We start from the raw sequence: 18,330 nt of genomic DNA, 5'->3' as shown, positions 1-18,330 counted from the left end.
AGTTTGATTTTGCGGACTTGTTCTTATTCAGTCTTCTTCTCCCACTGTGGCTAAGCTGTTTGTAAAAATAGATGCTGTATTTTTTGTGAAGATTGTTGATCATGCATTTAGCCGTCATAGCCCTGCACGCCCTATCAATGTTTTTGTGTTTGTGCGAGCCAGTGTACCTGAGACTGTGTTATAGAGGGTCTAATAGAAGCAGTGGTCACATCTGCCACTACAGAAGAGCTTTTTCCAAAGCAGTAAAGGAACCCACCAATCCTGATGTCCTTGGTGACTGGGTATATTTTAAGCGGGATGCCCATTTCATTTTATGCCACCATCTGTTAACCTCACAGCTAGCTGTATCTGCGGAGCCCTGCAGCAAGCCATACATAATTCAGATATCTGATTTGAATTCCATATTGATTTAAGTGAGAAATGGTATTGCACAGGTACATGGGGGAAAATTAGTATTCTGCCATGCTAAATTCAATATCATTGGGCTGTCTGTGATTTTCACCGCATCCTTAATTGTTTTGTCAAGCCTTCTCTTTTTTTAGGGGCTTGTCTTACACTGGAATTACATACTACGATAGAGTAATCTGACTTTCTTTTGTCTTTTTTTTATTTTTATTTTCAGTGCAATTCTGTAATTCCATGACAGTGTGATATAGATGGATAGATTATATAAGTTAGTGCTCCATATTACTCCTCTAGCACTCTGTGTATCTGATGTTTTGAGTTATTTGGGTCAGGAGATTGAGGAGCAGGTGACCTACTTGTTTCTGAGTGACAGCCCACATCAGTCCTTTGCTGTGAGCACACACACAAACACGCCGCCATTGACTTCTGAACGAGGGAATCGCTAATCCATTAGCATGCGAGGTGACTGTCATGACTGATTGCCTTGTCCCTGTCCGCCCGCTCTCTGACATACTTCACCACCAGATCAATAATTCCAGATGTTTGAACTGAAGTCTAAAATATTTATGGCCTCTGGTGAATTAAGTTAAACTGTCCCGCGTGGCTCAGATCAGGTCAGCTACACTATAGCTTAAGCGGACGTTTTAGCACACAGGAAATGAAGCTCTGATTTGATTCGCACTAACACTAAAATGATTAAAATGGTCATTAAAATGATTGCACATTAACGTGAGAAAGTGTTGAAGGAAGACCGGGAGACATGGACAAGGAGGTTTTTAATATCTGGAGAAAGCTATCCGTTTGCATTAGCGACAATCCTGAGCTGTGACATTAAAGGCAGCAGACAAGAAAAAGTCAATTTACAACAACAAAATAAAATGTATGTATTTTTTTTTTTTTCTTTTACAATTTTTAAATATGTTTGTATTTACTTTTTCTATGTCACCCTTTTAAGATTTTTTTTTGCACATACTGCTTTCTGGTAATCTGCTATCAATGAAGCCTTCCTAAACATTGTATTTAGTTAATGCAGTTGATCATTTATCACTTAAGCAGATTCCCAACGACTTTAAATGCGTTTAATCCTGCTACAGCTCCCTCCTTTCTCCTGTACCCACATTGCTACCTTGCGCTTTTTCTTTGTTATCATGACCCTATATTCACAGCCTACACTTCCAGAGAGAAGTGGAGCTGGCATTGATGTGGTTTGATGTGCAGTCATTGTGGCTGTATTGAGACTCCTGCTGGGATCCAAATGCCATTAGAGGGAACAGCGGCTCTTTTAAATGGAGCAGGTTCTTGCCCCGGTGCCTTCCTTCTAAAGTGTCTGGCAGGCACATCACAGAACGCTGACACCAGGGATATTGTTCTTCGAGCGTGCCACTGGGTTCAGTCCCCGTTTAACGCTCCAAAACCCAGTATCTGTCATGCGTCTGCAAAAACCTCTGTGAGAACACAGGCCGCCCGTGTCTGTCCACATCACAATTGTGATGAAATCAGCCAAGCATCTTTTTTCATTCCCTTTTTACCTCTCTATCACTCACTACCCAGCGCAGGTAATTACGACTTTTCTCTGGCATATTCATTTGAAGAGACAGATCACGACGGAGGGAGGGGAGTGATAAGCACACTTTTGACTTGTCATCCTAATAACAGTCATGGGATAAACAGCCGAGCAGAAAATAATGTCTTCATTAGAGGAGAATGCAGGACTGTCTGGAAACATTCCAAAAATTGTATTAATTTGAAATCTTGTGGTTACTAAGTAGGTAGCTCAAACTTGGGATCTTTTGTTCTATTTATTGTTTTTTTTTTTTATTACGCTTTTGATTAAAATGTGTTGCTCTTTTTTCAGTCTAATCTTTGTTGCATGCTTATGTTGACCTTTCATCTGGTTCTTAGAGTAGGTCATGACCTTTAAGCATGAATGTGCCATATCCATGATAGATCTCACAGTTAACAGAAGACACTATATAATGAATTACCCGCCGTCTGTTTTATGTTTTACTCACTCACTCTAACCGTGGAAGTCAATCTCTTCTCAGCCTTGCCTTGAGCCTCCCTGTGATTTCAGCATCACTCAGAGTCATGGACATTGTCATGAACAGCATAAAGGCATCAGTTGCAATATTTAGTCAGTGCCTAACTGTTCTGGTGCTCGGTGGTGGGTTGAAATGTTGAGAGCAATTTGTTGCTAGGAGCAGAGGGCCTCAAGTGGAATAGAGCAGTGCTGAATAGGCCACGAGCAGCCCAATCAGAGGGTCCATGGCTTAGCTCTAATACAATTTGAAAGGCATTGCTCTCATAGAGTGTTCTCACTGACACGCCACTCTAAAGCTTCTTCAAGTGCAATAACAATGTCAGCCAGGCTTTTGGTTGACATTAGAGGGTTCTGAAAATAAAGGCACGGGGTCAGAGGAATAACCTGTGGTAATCGTAAGGCAGTTAACTGACTTTTAGAGCATCAAGAGGTGTTATACAATACACTCCTGCTGATGATCGTTAATGATTTTTCACATGCATTTGCAATTTATTATGTGGTGTTCAAGATAGCAGTATAATGTCTCTGTGATTGCAAATTGAATGTCAAACCTAATTACAATTGCACTACGACTTGTATTGTCATAACTGTTGCCTTTTTTTCCATTTAATTTAATTGGCAATAATATTTTGTCATTGCTAAAGTAAACACAATATTTCACCATCAAAGAGACAGGTGTTATGCTCTGAATGGTTAAGCGTTGTCAGTTTATTGATTGTTTAGCAGTATGTGTATGGAAAAGCTGTTAAATATGTATACTTTAACAGCCATGCATGTTTCATTTAACCCAGAAAATGTATTTGCTCATGTCAGGTAACTCTGCTGGCTTTGTTGCCGCTTAACTCCAGGATTATACCAATCAATATTTCATGAATAAGTCTACATCAAATTGTTGGATGCACGCCACAGAGTGTGAGTAGATCACTGATGAGCTGATTTGACAGGAAATGATGCATTGTTTACTCAGGGGTTTACAGGAAAAGCTGACAGGTGATCTAAGATTGACTTGCAGACAGACAGGCGGACAAGTGAAGATGCTTAATGAATCTCGAACGTGTTAAAGTGATGCATGATGCCTCTAACTGCTGAGAGAAAACATCTGATAGCACTCCATGCTGGTGTCTTTAATTCAATCATCTTTTACTGGCATGGTTATCTTTTGAAAGAGCGATTTCCTTTCATTTTCATCCTTGTTAGTGGTACAGTATGAGCATAGCTTTATGTGATTTTCTTAATTTGAATTTGAATTATCTGCACTACAAGTTTATAGAGCTGTTCAATTTGTAGTGCTAAAACCTGGAGGAGAATGAGTGTTTCGAGCCATAAGTTCCATCAGGAATTTTTAAAGAGTTTTCAGAATAACAATTTTTGATTTATTAATTCAATTTGGTTAACAATTCTTGAAGAGACTTTCATGATCATTTCCGCAATAGAAATTACACAAAATCATGAATCAAACATTAATTTTGAAACATACTTTGTGAGCATGTAACCATTGGTAGAGACAGTAGTCCAAAATCTCTACCGGTTGACACATTTCTACCGGTTAATTGTGTCTACTGGCATATCACCCACCCTTTATATATATATATATATATGTATGTATGTATGTGTGTGTGTGTGTGTGTGTGTGTGTGTGTGTGTGTGTGTGTGCGTGTGTGTGTGCGTGTATATATGTATGTATATATATATATATATATATATATATATATATATATATATATATAGTGTATACTGCACATTATAATGTTTTGATTGTATTAATTAATTAATTTTAAAAGTAGTTTATAGTACCATAATATCGACCATAATATAAAAATTATTATTGCCAATAATTTTATTATTTGTGCATCATATTTGTGTTAAATTGCCTGAATAGCACTGTGAGCTGGTGGCTCATCTCCCTATAAAATCTTGTTTGCTCGGTAATTTAGGTTGAGTGTAGTTAGAGTTTTGTTGCTCTTGTTAAGTGACGTGACCGCAGCAGTACAGCGTCAGTGCTGGCTAAGATTTCACTGGGTCTTACCACACTACCTCAACAACACTCATCTGCTGCAGACTGAAACCATAACCCACACTGTTGTTATAAGTGAATTAGATACACTCAGCCATGTTTTTGTTAAGTCCCTCATTTCTACTGGCCTCCTCCACAGCGGCAGCACTGCTTTTATATTGCAAGGCTAGGTAAGGTTGCTCACGAAGTTCTCATTTTTCATCAAAGACCTCAAACTGTGCTTTTTCTTATAAGAGACAGTTGAAAAGCGATGAGACAAAATTGGAAACAATAAACGACAAGCCCCCTGTAAACAGATGGGTACAAATTTTGCACATTATACTGTTATGTTTTATTAACAAATCAGGCCATTATAATGCACTGGACAGCAAATGGTAATAAGTTTCAAATTGAGTTTGGTGGGTCGCTAATGAATTTTGAGTAATGGCATGGTGAGCCTCAGTCTTTGTAATTTTAGACTAATTTAATTGCAGATCTGTAAAAAAGTGCATTTTAGCCGCCTTAAACTGCCCTAGGCTGCAGGCATCACCCCTAATTGAGGGTCTTGTGTGACCATATGGGTTTATACAAATGACTTTAATATGCATGTTGCATTGTGCACTATGATTATCAAAAAGAAAGGAATAACTCATTGACGTATGGTCCTTTATTGCCCCATGTATTTGGGTTTATTGACAATCTGGAGCTAAGAACAAGTGATGTTAATGGCGTACTTTAAATGCGATCACATGCTGCTTAGCTCTCTCATTCTTTCTTTCTCTCTCCCTATTCTTACCCCCCCCCCTCCACCCCCAGATCATGTAATGTCTCCAGATACATTGTGTTTTATAGACAATTATCTAACAAAATCCATTATCAGTTTTACTGTTATCTCCCATGCAATGCTTTATCTTCCTGTTGGAGTGCATGGCCTGCACAAGTTGCCTTAAGGCAGCACACACAAAGAGTTTTTTCGTTAGCATTTGCCTTCACTTCATTTCAGTGGCATTCTTAGGTGAATCTGTTTGCAGAGGTGTGTTAATCACATGAATTACAGGGCTCAGAATCTTTAAAAAGTGGCAAATGTAAGTGTTGACTTTTAACTGAGTGTTTTTGTACAAAGATATATAAATTGTCTTCCAAAGAAAACTGTTTTAGTTACTTTTAATTCAGTGAAATAATTGGCAATCTAGGATGCATAAATATTTTATTCTTTCCTCCAGATTTCCATCTGCTCATACATATGTGGAAAATCCTTCGCATTAAGCCACCAGCAGAAATGTGAGGAACGGAACAATGCAACTTTTTCATGTTCTTGTCACATGTGGCATTTTATGAGAGATCGAGAATGACTCATTTTGTATATGATGCTGCAGGTGCCACAATGACCTGTTCAGTTTGTCAGTAATATTGATGTGGGGGGAAAAACCTGAAGAAATCTCACTGTTTCCAGAGTTGAGAAACAATGGAGTGGTGGGACTCAGCTCATCTTCAAAACCAAACTTTTCGAACCTGTAATGAACTTGTTCGTAGTGGACTTGTCGGTGGGTTTATGTATTCTAATGCAGTTCTTTGCCTGTCTCTTCTTATTTTTAGCTGGGTGAATAACTTTGGCTATGAAGGTCTCGGGCTGCTTTTGGATGTGCTGGAGAGGCTTCTTGACAAGAAACAGTAAGTTACGCCGGACTTTCTGACGTCGTCATCTTAAGAAATTCCCTTTCTTCAGTGCTTTTGGATTGCTCATTCACAAACTCTTATCTTTCTCTTTACTCACTGATTTTCTTTCCCTCAGGCAAGAGAACATTGACAAGAAGAACCAGCATAAACTCATTCAGTGCCTCAAGGCCTTCATGAACAATAAGGTGTGTTTAGAATTTAAAAGCCCCAACATGAGTAGTTTATATCATTTTGCGTCCCACACGTGCCGAGAGAAAAAAATATATAAAAAATCTGCAAAGCAACATATCAAAGAAAATAAAATCATGCCAGCTCAATTTGTCCTTGAGAATGAATACATTTCTTATTGAAATCCTGCTGCTTTATTAAACACAAATGAAGCTTGTTCAACTTTAGATAATCATCAGATTTAATAATTTCTAAAGCTGCTTTCATGCTTAAATGGTAATGACATTGTTCAGTTTATACCTCAGCCGTGTTAAATATGAATGCTATTTTATTCCAAACACTTTACTGTAAATGTTTTATTTATTTATTTTATTCTCCCCCAAGTGAATGCATTCTGCATTTTGCACAAAGTGTGGTCAAGTGCAGTGCATTACGCTCTGCGAGGAAGACAAAGATGCAGGAATATGATTATTTGTCCCATTTAAATTATTTTATCCTAAAACATATATCTACACCTGCCTAATTGGCTCTTTCAGGAGAAGAAAGCCTAAATTTGTCCATACACAAGGGGTTCATAGTGTTTGCTTGAAGTTTAAAGGGATTAACCATTGCAAAATCTTTACATTTTTACAAGCTGTAGTAAAATGAGATGTCTCTGTTTCCAGTTTGGCCTCCAACGGATCTTGGGGGACGAACGAAGCCTCCTCCTCCTCGCAAGGGCGATCGATCCTAAGCAGACTAATATGATGACTGAGATTGTCAAGATCCTGTCAGCTGTTTGTATCATCGGAGAGGAGAACATGTAAGATCATTAGCACAGTGGCTTGAGAATCTACTTTTAAATACGCTATATGAAATACTAATACAAATTATACAGTCTTGTTCAAAATAATAGCAGTACAATGTGACTAACCAGAATAATCAAGGTTTTTCGTATATTTTTTTATTGCTACGTGGCAAACAAGTTACCAGTAGGTTCAGTAGATTCTCAGAAAACAAATGAGACCCAGCATTCATGATATGCACGCTCTTAAGGCTGTGCAATTGGGCAATTAGTTGAATTAGTTGAAAGGGGTGTGTTCAAAAAAATAGCAGTGTGGCATTCAATCACTGAGGTCATCAATTTTGTGAAGAAACAGGTGTGAATCAGGTGGCCCCTATTTAAGGATGAAGCCAACACTTGTTGAACATGCATTTGAAAGCTGAGGAAAATGGGTCGTTCAAGACATTGTTCAGAAGAACAGCGTACTTTGATTAAAAAGTTGATTAGAGAGGGGAAAACCTATAAAGAGGTGCAAAAAATGATAGGCTGTTCAGCTAAAATGATCTCCAATGCCTTAAAATGGAGAGCAAAACCAGAGAGACGTGGAAGAAAACGGAAGACAACCATCAAAATGGATAGAAGAATAACCAGAATGGCAAAGGCTCAGCCAATGATCACCTCCAGGATGATCAAAGACAGTCTGGAGTTACCTGTAAGTACTGTGACAGTTAGAAGACGTCTGTGTGAAGCTAATCTATTTTCAAGAATCCCCCGCAAAGTCCCTCTGTTAAAAAAAAGGCATGTGCAGAAGAGGTTACAATTTGCCAAAGAACACATCAACTGGCCTAAAGAGAAATGGAGGAAAATTTTGTGGACTGATGAGAGTAAAATTGTTCTTTTTGGGTCCAAGGGCCATAGGCAGTTTGTGAGACGACCCCCAAACTCTGAATTCAAGCCACAGTACACAGTGAAGACAGTGAAGCATGGAGGTGCAAGCATCATGATATGGGCATGTTTCTCCTACTATGGTGTTGGGCCTATTTATCGCATACCAGGGATCATGGATCAGTTTGCATATGTTAAAATACTTGAAGAGGTCATGTTGCCCTATGCTGAAGAGGACATGCCCTTGAAATGGTTGTTTCAACAAGACAATGACCCAAAACACACTAGTAAACGGGCAAAGTCTTGGTTCCAAACCAACAAAATTAATGTTATGGAGTGGCCAGCCCAATCTCCAGACCTTAATCCAATTGAGAACTTGTGGGGTGATATCAAAAATGCTGTTTCTGAAGCAAAACCAAGAAATGTGAATGAATTGTGGAATGTTGTTAAAGAATCATGGAGTGGAATAACAGCTGAGAGGTGCCACAAGTTGGTTGACTCCATGCCACACAGATGTCAAGCAGTTTTAAAAAACTGTGGTCATACAACTAAATATTAGTTTAGTGATTCACAGGATTGCTAAATCCCAGAAAAAAAAAATGTTTGTACAAAATAGTTTTGAGTTTGTACAGTCAAAGGTAGACACTGCTATTTTTTTGAACACACCCCTTTCAACTAATTGCCCAATTGCACAGCCTTAAGAGCGTGCATATCATGAATGCTGGGTCTCATTTGTTTTCTGACAATCTACTGAACCTACTGGTAACTTGTTTGCCACGTAGCAATAAAAAATATACTAAAAACCTTGATTATTCTGGTTAGTCACATTGTACTGCTATTATTTTGAACAAGACTGTATATATATTTATATATATCCTGACCAGAAACTGATATTTCTTAGCAGGCGCCCATTACAGTGCAATAAGGTTACATGTTACTATGCTGGTCTCAAATTAGCCTGCTAGAAAGCCCCCCGGCTAAGTGTATGCATGCTGTGTTAGTTTTGTAGTTGAATAATTAAACTGATCATTTTTATCTGGCGATCAGTACCTTCAGCGCTGGGATCTGTTTCAGTAAACACACGCAGACAGACTCATGCACACATGCTAAGTGAATCGGTGTGTGTTAGATGAGTAGATTAGTGTTTTTTACAGGAATGTAGGTGATCAGAGATCTGTGTGACAGCTGTAAAAATGCTGATACCTCACTTAGCGCTGAAACTAGCTCCTTCCGCCTAAAACGCTGTGCGGTGACACTGACTTATGTTTAGTGCTGTCACATCAAAGCCCTCTTTAGGAGTTGAGCAGGTGTAGCTTATTCTGAAGCCATGTTTGAACCAGCATGAAAGACTCTGTACAGCCCTCTCACGACTACAACTTAATCATCCGGATCACAAAACACGGATCTTACACCTAGCTTGACAAAACTCATCTCCGCTGTTTCTTCAACAAAGGAAGCAAAGCAAACCGATTTTGGGTTAATGAGACATGTGAGAGTAAACTTAACATCTGGTGTAGATCCCTAGTATGTCGTAGGATTTTTCAAATTAAATTGATCAAAAGTGACAGTAAAGGCATTTGTGTTGCACCATGAATTCTGAAGAATCATGACATTGAGTAGAGTAATGGGTGTTGAAAATTCTGCTTGGCTATTAAAGGAATAAATCGCATGAAATCCAAAATGAGGGATTTCCTTTTCCTAACCTCATAAGAGAAAGACTAGATATATACACTGTTAATGTGTTTTTTTTTTTTTTTTTTTTTTGAATGGGCTGTTTTTACACAGGCAGTGATTCGTTCTGCAGTTTTTATTTTGTCTATGATACGTTCTGTTATTCTTTTACCTTGGACTGCAATCCACCAGTGCTTAAGTCAGCAAAACAGACATGGGACCTTGTAAAGTCCTTAATTTGCTTACTCACCAACACTCCTTGTACTTCTATCCAAACGCATCTCTTTGGTTCTCTTATGTTGCTGCTTCGGACACAGCGTCACATAGTGTAGACTAGATGGATTCTCTTATTAATATTGAGAACATTAGGCTTCCTTTGGTGTTTCATATTCCTAGTGAGTTCTAAATCTCCATAAAAGTCTGTGGCTTTGTTCCAGTTCCAGTGCGTAAACGTCTGAGACTGAGATTACGATCTTAGACCAACTCGGGTGAACATTCTAAACCAATGTCACGATCGTGTCTTGATAAAAAGCTTGTTTACATAAACACACAGATTTTTTTTGTCGTCTTGTTTTCCTTTAGTCTGGATAAGATCCTGGCAGCCATGACCATTGCTGCGGAGAGGAATAATAAGGAGAGGTTTGCTCCGATAGTGGAGGGGCTGGAGAACCACGAAGCCCAGCAGCTACAGGTCAGTGTTGGTGTCCTTTCCCAGGAACAGAGACAGAATGCTGCCCTTATTACCCAACTTATTACCTTCATGTTATAATTCATCACACTCTTTATAGACACATTCATATACCGTATTTTCCGGACTATAAGTCGCGACTTATATATGTTTTTTTCCTCGTCATGACGTATTTTTGGACTGATGCGACTTATAGTTAGGTGCGACTTATAGTCCGAAAAATACAGTACATAGTTGCTCATGCAACACAGATTTTGTAGCTGCAAAGTTAATAGCTATAGTTAATAGCAAGAATTTTGTCAAAACAATTGTTAATTTAATTTTCATTGTATTACATTGTCATTGTATTACATTGTTTTTGTATTAAATTGTCTTTGTATTATTTTTAATTTAACTATTTTGTTATTTTATATTGCTGTTTTATTAATTTAATTTAATTTTATTTGAGGTGTGTTTATATCTTTGGGCATGTTCTTTAGACTGAGTCTGAATCTATTTATGATGTTTCTGTTATTCTCTTGAACGAGCAAGGAATATTCAAGTACAACACACATCAACATCATATTTTTTGTTTTAATTTTTTAAAACGGTGTATGTCCTCATGTTTTATTTCACTTATTTCAAATAATTAGTAGAATTCTGCTTGCCCAGGGCAGCAGATATAGATCTGCTCTGTTCAGTGTCAGTCAGTGTGTGAGGCCTCTTCACTCCCAATGCTCTTTTTGATGCTGGAGCCAGGTAGAAATTGGCACATCTGTCACTCAAAGCTCTTCTGCAACCCGGCTCAGTTTGACATGTAAACAAGTCCCCGTATCCCTTTTCTCACTGTGTTCTGTGGTCGTCTGTCAACCCTGCCACCTCCACCACAAGATTGAAGCTAGCTGCTGGCTATTCTAATGGAACGGGAGGTGCATTCTAAACCCTAATAAGCCCCATCCAGGTCACGCAAAGAACTTGGAGCTCCGGAAACTAGCGACAACAACAAGCAAAAAATAAATAAATAAATAAATAAAACAACCTCTTCTTGAGAGATGGTTAATTTATCATCTTCCCTTCTTACTTTTTCCTCTGCATTCTCCAGGCTGGTCTCAGAGGAACCGAATCAAAAGGGCAAGGATGCAGCACCACACCTGTATTTATCATTCTCTGCTTCTCCACAGCCTGCAGTGATCTGTGACCAAGCACAACAAGCCACTCTCACACATTCATTAACCAAATCCCTAATCTTTGTGTAGCTGTTGAGAGAGCAGTGAAGAAGGTGATATGACACCGGGCTAGCAAGAGGAGAAGGGGGGAATGAATCCCTTTGATTTGGTGCCTTGTTTTCCTCCTTAAAAAAAGGATTTTAATGAAAAGAACCGCCGCTAATTGTGAAGTAAATTAAAACACCTCACCAATGCTGGCGGTTAAAAGAACACTTTTAAAGCCTGCGATGGGCTGCAGAGCCTGACTTAATTTATTAAAATGTGTTTTGCCGTTACGCCATCTCAGTGACGCAAGCAAGCAAACTTAAAACCGTCCCAGCAGTACTGTTTTTTAATTACACTGCTGGAATTCACCTCAGGCACTGTGCTGCAGAAGCGCATCATTGCAAATGCAATCCATAAATGAAAATAAGTATCGCAACCTGCACCAGCACCCTTTCTGCAGCATCGTTCCAAATGTGTTGATGATGAAATGCATTTGCCCTCGGGAGAACTCGATGAACGATCTAGATTCACTCAGTGGGCCTCTTCAATGATTCAAATTGAAATAATTGCTCAAGTGGGAATACAAGAAGGTTTAAGAATTTTGGGGATTTTGGGGCATAATGTTGCACGATGGGAGCAAAGTGGGCCTCATTGCGTTTGCCTGCTGCAGCCTCTGGGTAGCTGGGACTTTGAGAGAAGGAATCAAGAATAATGCTTTGGTTCAGGCTGCTCCTGAACCCAAGAAAACTGCTGTGAAAAGCAGAATTTTCAATTCATTTTTTGTTTAATTTTACTGTCACCCAGCCCTGTTTTACAGTTTTCTTTTTTTTTTTCATTTGTATTTTTACATTTTAGGCCTGCCCATTTAATGCAATGGAATAAAATATATATAAATAAAAAATAAAATAAAATCAGCAAATTGTATTATTATTTTTATTTTTTCTCCACTGAATTAATTCAAGCTTTCTTCCTAACATCCCCTGAAAAAAAAAAGTAAATAGTAAAGTAAAAGTAAATCAAACTTATGCATCTCCTCCAAATGGCTGTCACGTCATTAATGTTGTATTAAGCAGTGTCTTTTCCTTGACTCAAGTAAGGTTTCTGTTTTTGTGGCCAAAACAAAGGCAGAACAAGCAAGAGTCCGAATGATGGAGCTGCTCCTGACAGATAAAATCATGCAGGAGAATAAAACATGTAGGCCAACAGCAACTCCAAAAGCCCAGGCCAAGGCTGGTGAACGTATAAGAAGACTGTTCACATGTCCGTCAAGAATGATCTTTCTACTCTGCATTGATCAACCAAGCGAAGAGCATTCCTTCTCATCCTGGCCGGCTCCCTGGAGCCACCTTATAGCCTGTTAAGAACCATCAGCACTCCTCCCTGCCCACTGCCCTGATCTGATAAATCAATTAAAAATACACATCTGTTCAGCCTGGCCTGCTCCCTCCTTCCTCTGGACAGCTTTAATAATCCACTTGCTTCTTTTCCCTTCATTTTTACCATTTTTTCTCTCCCAGTCCTTCACAGCAGCAACTGCCTCATTCCATCCTTATGAATTCATTTTATGTAATGTGATATAGATTTTTTTTCTTTAAGGTGGCAGTAGTAATAAGAGGGTGATGCAGAGTACTACATTTTAATCATTTATCACTGAAGGGATGATTCTAAGAATTTGCTTGCATTAAATGTTGGTGGTGTGTGTGTGTGTGTGTGAATACAGGAGGCCTGCATGCAGCTGATCAATGCCCTCGTTACATCGCCAGATGATTTAGACTTCAGGATACACTTACGAAATGAGTTTCTGCGCTGCGGCCTCAAGAAGATCCTACCAGTGAGTAGAACTTTTGCTTTATCATTTCATTCACCATTTATACTTTTTTTGTACTTCGTTACAATCATTATTTATTCGATTTTTGTGCTGTTTATAATTTTGACACTTGATTTTTTTTAAATAATATAATTAATATAATATATGCTCATTAGGTTTTCTTTTGTGGTAAAGGTAAGTTAGTAGATAAATGGAAAGATGCTTAAACTACAGATGTACAATAGCATTTTTGTAATCAAATGACAGATGTTGGGATTAAAATGACATCAGTGAAAGCTAAAAAAATATGTAGTTTGAAAAATCGCTTTATGGAACAAATAAAAACTTTTGAACAAATGAACAAAACTAACAGCTAAAATGTGCCCTGGTTTGGTGTCCTTCTCCCGTAATGGTACAGCTCACCCCCTCACACATCATTATCAATCACAAAGCCCACAACCAGGCCAGCACATCACTCACCATCTCATTTATGTGGACATTTCGTCACTCTTAATAAGTCATTTTGACTGCTCCCCATATTATTACTGCAATTATTATAATTATCTCAATCTACCCCTGCATATGATGAGCTTATCGTAATTTATGAATAATGTATTTGAAAGTTTAATAGGACAATTAAATATGACATTGTTCTCTAATTGTGAATAATGAGGTTCCAGGTTTTAGTATCCTCAAAATGGCAAATGCAAAGGGAAAGAAACAAAGTGAAATGACAAATGAGATGCACTAAATCCTCAAGGAGAGATAGAAAATGGTGTCTGATGAAATGAAAATACACATTTCAGGAGATGGATTGTGTGTGTGTGTGTGTGCAAGACTTAGTCCTGCCTCCTACTGCGGCATAGCAAGCTCTCTTTCTCTGATTGGCTGTTCATTTAAGACAGATGGCATGCCTGAAGTATAGTCCACTGATTGATAACTACAGAAATTGGGTTACATTTGGCTTTTCACCATCCATAAACTACACCAGCAGTGATTCATAGTGGAGTTGTAAAGCACACCTATTTTATCCTCTCTTTCTTTATCTCTCCCTCTCTCTAAACCCTTTAGATCTATCGCATATGTTACTCGTACATAGCAAGACAATCTGTGTAACATAGAAAAACAGATTGAGTCTCAGCGATATACAACAATGATCAGACTTATTGTTTTAATTGGCACCTGAGTTTTGAATAACTTGACAAACACAGCTTTCTCAAAGATGTCCCTATTATTATGGAGAGATACCAACTTCTGCGTACCTTGATAACCAATCACATTATATCCTTGATGTCATTAAATTGCTGCCAGAGTTGTATGACAGACGCTATATAAATGAATGAGATGTTACGCTGTTTTTGACCAGTGGCAAACTTATTTAAAATTAGCGAATAGGCTGTTGATTCATTATTAGCATACTGTAGCCTCTCCTCAATTGGCATCCATTCATCACTGTTTTTTTTTTTTGTTTTGTTTTTGTATTTCCTTCTTAAACAGGAAGTTTGGGCAAGACATGCATTTAGTTATGTTTCCATTTGCACTTCTTGTTTTAAATATATTAATGTCTGTAAACTGTAAATTTTGAATGCAGTTTTGAACTGGTCAACATTTAAGCCCCATTCACACTGCCATTCCGGCAAATACATGGGTAAAGTGTTCCGGCAATTGTTCCCGGGTCGCTAGATTTTGCACTTTCACACTGCCATCGATTACCCGGGATATGTGCGTGCTTTCACACACAACCAGTAAAGGTCCCGTAACGACACATGACATCAGGGCGTGACGTGTAATGTACGAGTCGAAAACGTTAGGCACGTTATACTTTCACTGAAGCAAGCAAACGATCTCTGCGTCAGCGCGGAAAGTGAGGAACTAACGGACCTCTGCTTCATTACAGTTGTCACATATTTTTTCATCGCAAATGTTGATCTTCCTTCAAAACAGCCGGTAAAAGATTTGCGCAATAACGCGCGTCATCACTTCGACACGGCATTGGATCTGGCTTTTGTTCACACAGCACTCATCCTGGATTGAACCCGGCAATGTTACTAGGTCCCCGACCCGGGTTCAATGCCGGAATCAATCCTAGGACGTGTATGCTTTCACACAGAAGGCGACCCGGCAATTTGCCGAGTCCGACGTGCAGTGTGAAAGGGGCTTTAGAAGTACACTAGCATGGCCTAAACTAGCAAAGAGCATATAAAAGCCACAAAACTCAAATCGCGTCAATCCAAGGCCTTATAAAAATAGTTTAAATGTCCAAAAACAGACTTTTTCATCCTGTTGTATTACCAATGTCATATGACGACCCATCATCAGTCACTCATTCCTCTCATGTCAACCTCTGTAATCACAGGAGCTGAAGGAGACAGAGGAGCTCGACATTCAACTGAAGGTGTTTAATGAAAATAAGGAGGAGGATTCCATCGAACTGTCTCACCGACTGGATGACATCCGCGCAGAAATGGAATATCCTTTTTACCACTGCCTCGTGTGTGCGTGCAGCCGCAAGGGCGCCCGGTGTGGCTCATAGGTCTAAAGCCAAGACCTCCAGTTCATTCGGAAGGGATTTGAGAATCAGGTTTTTATTTTATTTATTTATTTTTTCAATTCCAGTCCAGCCTCTGGCAACTCTGGTGGTAAACAAACCTCTTCACATCAACACCACACACATATCCCAGCATCCTTCTCTGGCGCAGAGCTCATTATACTGACATTCCAGAGACACAGAGAGCAACTTCTACGCTCACCTCTCCTCTGTTTCATTTCCCCTCAAATCTGCGGATAGATTATGCCACACGGCTATGGAAATCCATACACACTTATTTTTCTCCCTGTTTATACATCTGCATCTGACCCTTCAGGCCACAGCTGCGTACGTGGCAGCCATATGCAGTAGCTTCTGGATTTGTGTGTAACCTCACGGTCCCGTTATAAAGTAACTTGAAGCCATTTGCTGAATTTGAAAAATGGCAAAGCATATTTTTTTAGTGATGATTTTTTGATGGTTTTTATAGTTTCGGTCTCTTTCCATAAGCTCTCAGAGGGAAAGCTTTACTGAAATGATGTACAAGCCAGCGTTTTAGTTCAGGCTGTCTGGACTAATGATTTTCGTGAGCAGCCAACTGTGTAAGAGACACAACATTTGTCTCTAAGGACAATTTGGCATTGATCTGTAAGTGCCTTGTGTAATATGCGTGTCTAAGCAACGGTCTCTGTCTTTCTCAGTTCTTTCCTCCCTCTATTCTTTCGAAACATCAAACGTTTTCCAGTCCCACTCTGCTCGTTTTCTGTCAGGCTGCTTTATGAATATTTACCTGTAGAAATTGTACATATATATGTGACCCTTGACCACAAAACCAGTCATAAGGGAAAGCTCTGAAAGCTGATAAAAAAGCTTTGCATTGATGTATGGTCTGTTAGGATAGGAAATATTTGACCGAGATATAACTAATTTAAATATCTGGAATCTGAGGGTGCAAAAAAAAAAATCTAATTCTGCCACAGAAATACACTAAAAATGGAGAAGACGACGTGGACTGTGTGCATAAACCTTGTGCGTGGTATACAAACGAACATGGAACTATACATTTATTTATCCGTGTTAATAATCCGTGTTAATGTTAATTATTAAAAAGATCTATGTGGACGAAATGCCTATTTACATTTATGCAGTTAGCAGATACTTTTATCCAAAGCAACTAACAGTGCATTCAGGCTATACTTTTTTTTTGTGTGTTCCTTGGGAATTGAACCCACAACCGCTGCTAACACACTGCTGTCCTACTGAGCCACAGGAACACCTATACGATACAAAATTTATGCTTATACAGCTAATCGTGTCTCTTTGTGGAAGGGGTCTTAGACTATTGCTAAAAATATTTTCAAGCAACTTGAGGCTGGTTTTGTGTTCCAGGGTCACATATTAAATACATTTAAGCTTTCAAAAAAGTATTATTATTATTATTATATTATTATTATTATTATTTCCAATTTCACTACCTTTTCAAGTTTTCTCTCAGGCTGCTTTACGTAATTATTATTATTATTATTATTATTATTATAACAAATTCATATTTTATGCATGTTTACCTGTATTACCTATACAATTTTGTTTTTATTATTATTATTATTATTTATTTATTTATTTATTTTATAATAGCTACCAGCCATTAGAGTATTTTTACTTGAGTGTCTGCTTAACATCTGCTAACACTTTATTTTGATGGCCCCCTAACAAACAGACTATAACTTTGCATGCACATGTAAATTTATTCTACTAATCCTAATAATGGTATATGAGAGTTAGTTGAGATGTAGTTGCAAAGTTATTTTCTCCACTATAAAACTTATACTGTTAGAAATTAAAGCGACGTGACGTGTGGCCAAGTATACTGTCCCATATTCAGAATTTGTGCTCTGCCTATTATCCCATCCAAGTGCACACACACCCACCCACACACACCTCCCACACACCGTGAACGCTCATCAAGAGCAAAAAAAAATAAATAAAGTGTAACATATTATAATTATTTTAGTTAGTGGTAGTAGTAGTAGTATAAATATAGCACTTCTGGTTTATTCTGGCCACTATAGTGACTTCAGGAAGCTGTTTGAATATGAATTGGAAATTGGGCAGTGTGATTGATTGACCCTCCCTCTCTGTCTTTTGTATTGCTCAGTTCATACAGTACAGCTCATGTTTATGCATCACCTACCCCACCGGTACATTACTGCAAACATGTGCGAAATACAAATATGCACAGACAGTGGTGTGTCTGTGTGCACACTCTGTTCCTGCTTAATAGAGAGAATTGCTTTCTGGTGCATTTTGCTGTTTTGAAGTGTGGAGAAAATAATTCACTTAAGCAGATCACCTGGGTTCAGCAATATTGCTCTGAAGATGCTTGTATTCTTCACACTGAGTTGGCTGAACATGGGGTGCACTCAACAACCGTATGAATAACTGAAATTATATGAGTTAATTATAAAATGTACATTGCAGTGCTGGTTTGCTGCAAGGACAGATTTTAAAGTGCAGT

The 18,330-nt window shown here is 38.5% G+C and overlaps 1 protein-coding gene across 1 annotated transcript in view; it reads left to right on the top strand.

Moving 5' to 3' along the window:
* LOC113081215 (protein diaphanous homolog 2-like) overlaps positions 1-15,821 on the top strand; it is a 122,737-nt gene extending 106,916 nt beyond the window's left edge. Inside the window, exons 7-12 of the mRNA XM_026253296.1 lie at positions 6,036-6,110; positions 6,232-6,301; positions 6,950-7,086; positions 10,186-10,294; positions 13,202-13,312; positions 15,645-15,821. Coding sequence (XP_026109081.1) covers positions 6,036-6,110; positions 6,232-6,301; positions 6,950-7,086; positions 10,186-10,294; positions 13,202-13,312; positions 15,645-15,821 — 679 coding nt within the window. The remainder of the gene's footprint in view (positions 1-6,035; positions 6,111-6,231; positions 6,302-6,949; positions 7,087-10,185; positions 10,295-13,201; positions 13,313-15,644) is intronic.
* The last annotated feature ends 2,509 nt before the right edge of the window (positions 15,822-18,330 follow it).

Source organism: Carassius auratus, unplaced genomic scaffold, assembly GCF_003368295.1.
Source record: "Carassius auratus strain Wakin unplaced genomic scaffold, ASM336829v1 scaf_tig00033419, whole genome shotgun sequence".
In the NCBI taxonomy this organism is placed as follows: domain Eukaryota; kingdom Metazoa; phylum Chordata; class Actinopteri; order Cypriniformes; family Cyprinidae; genus Carassius; species Carassius auratus.
This window is presented reverse-complemented; position numbering and strand designations above follow the sequence as displayed.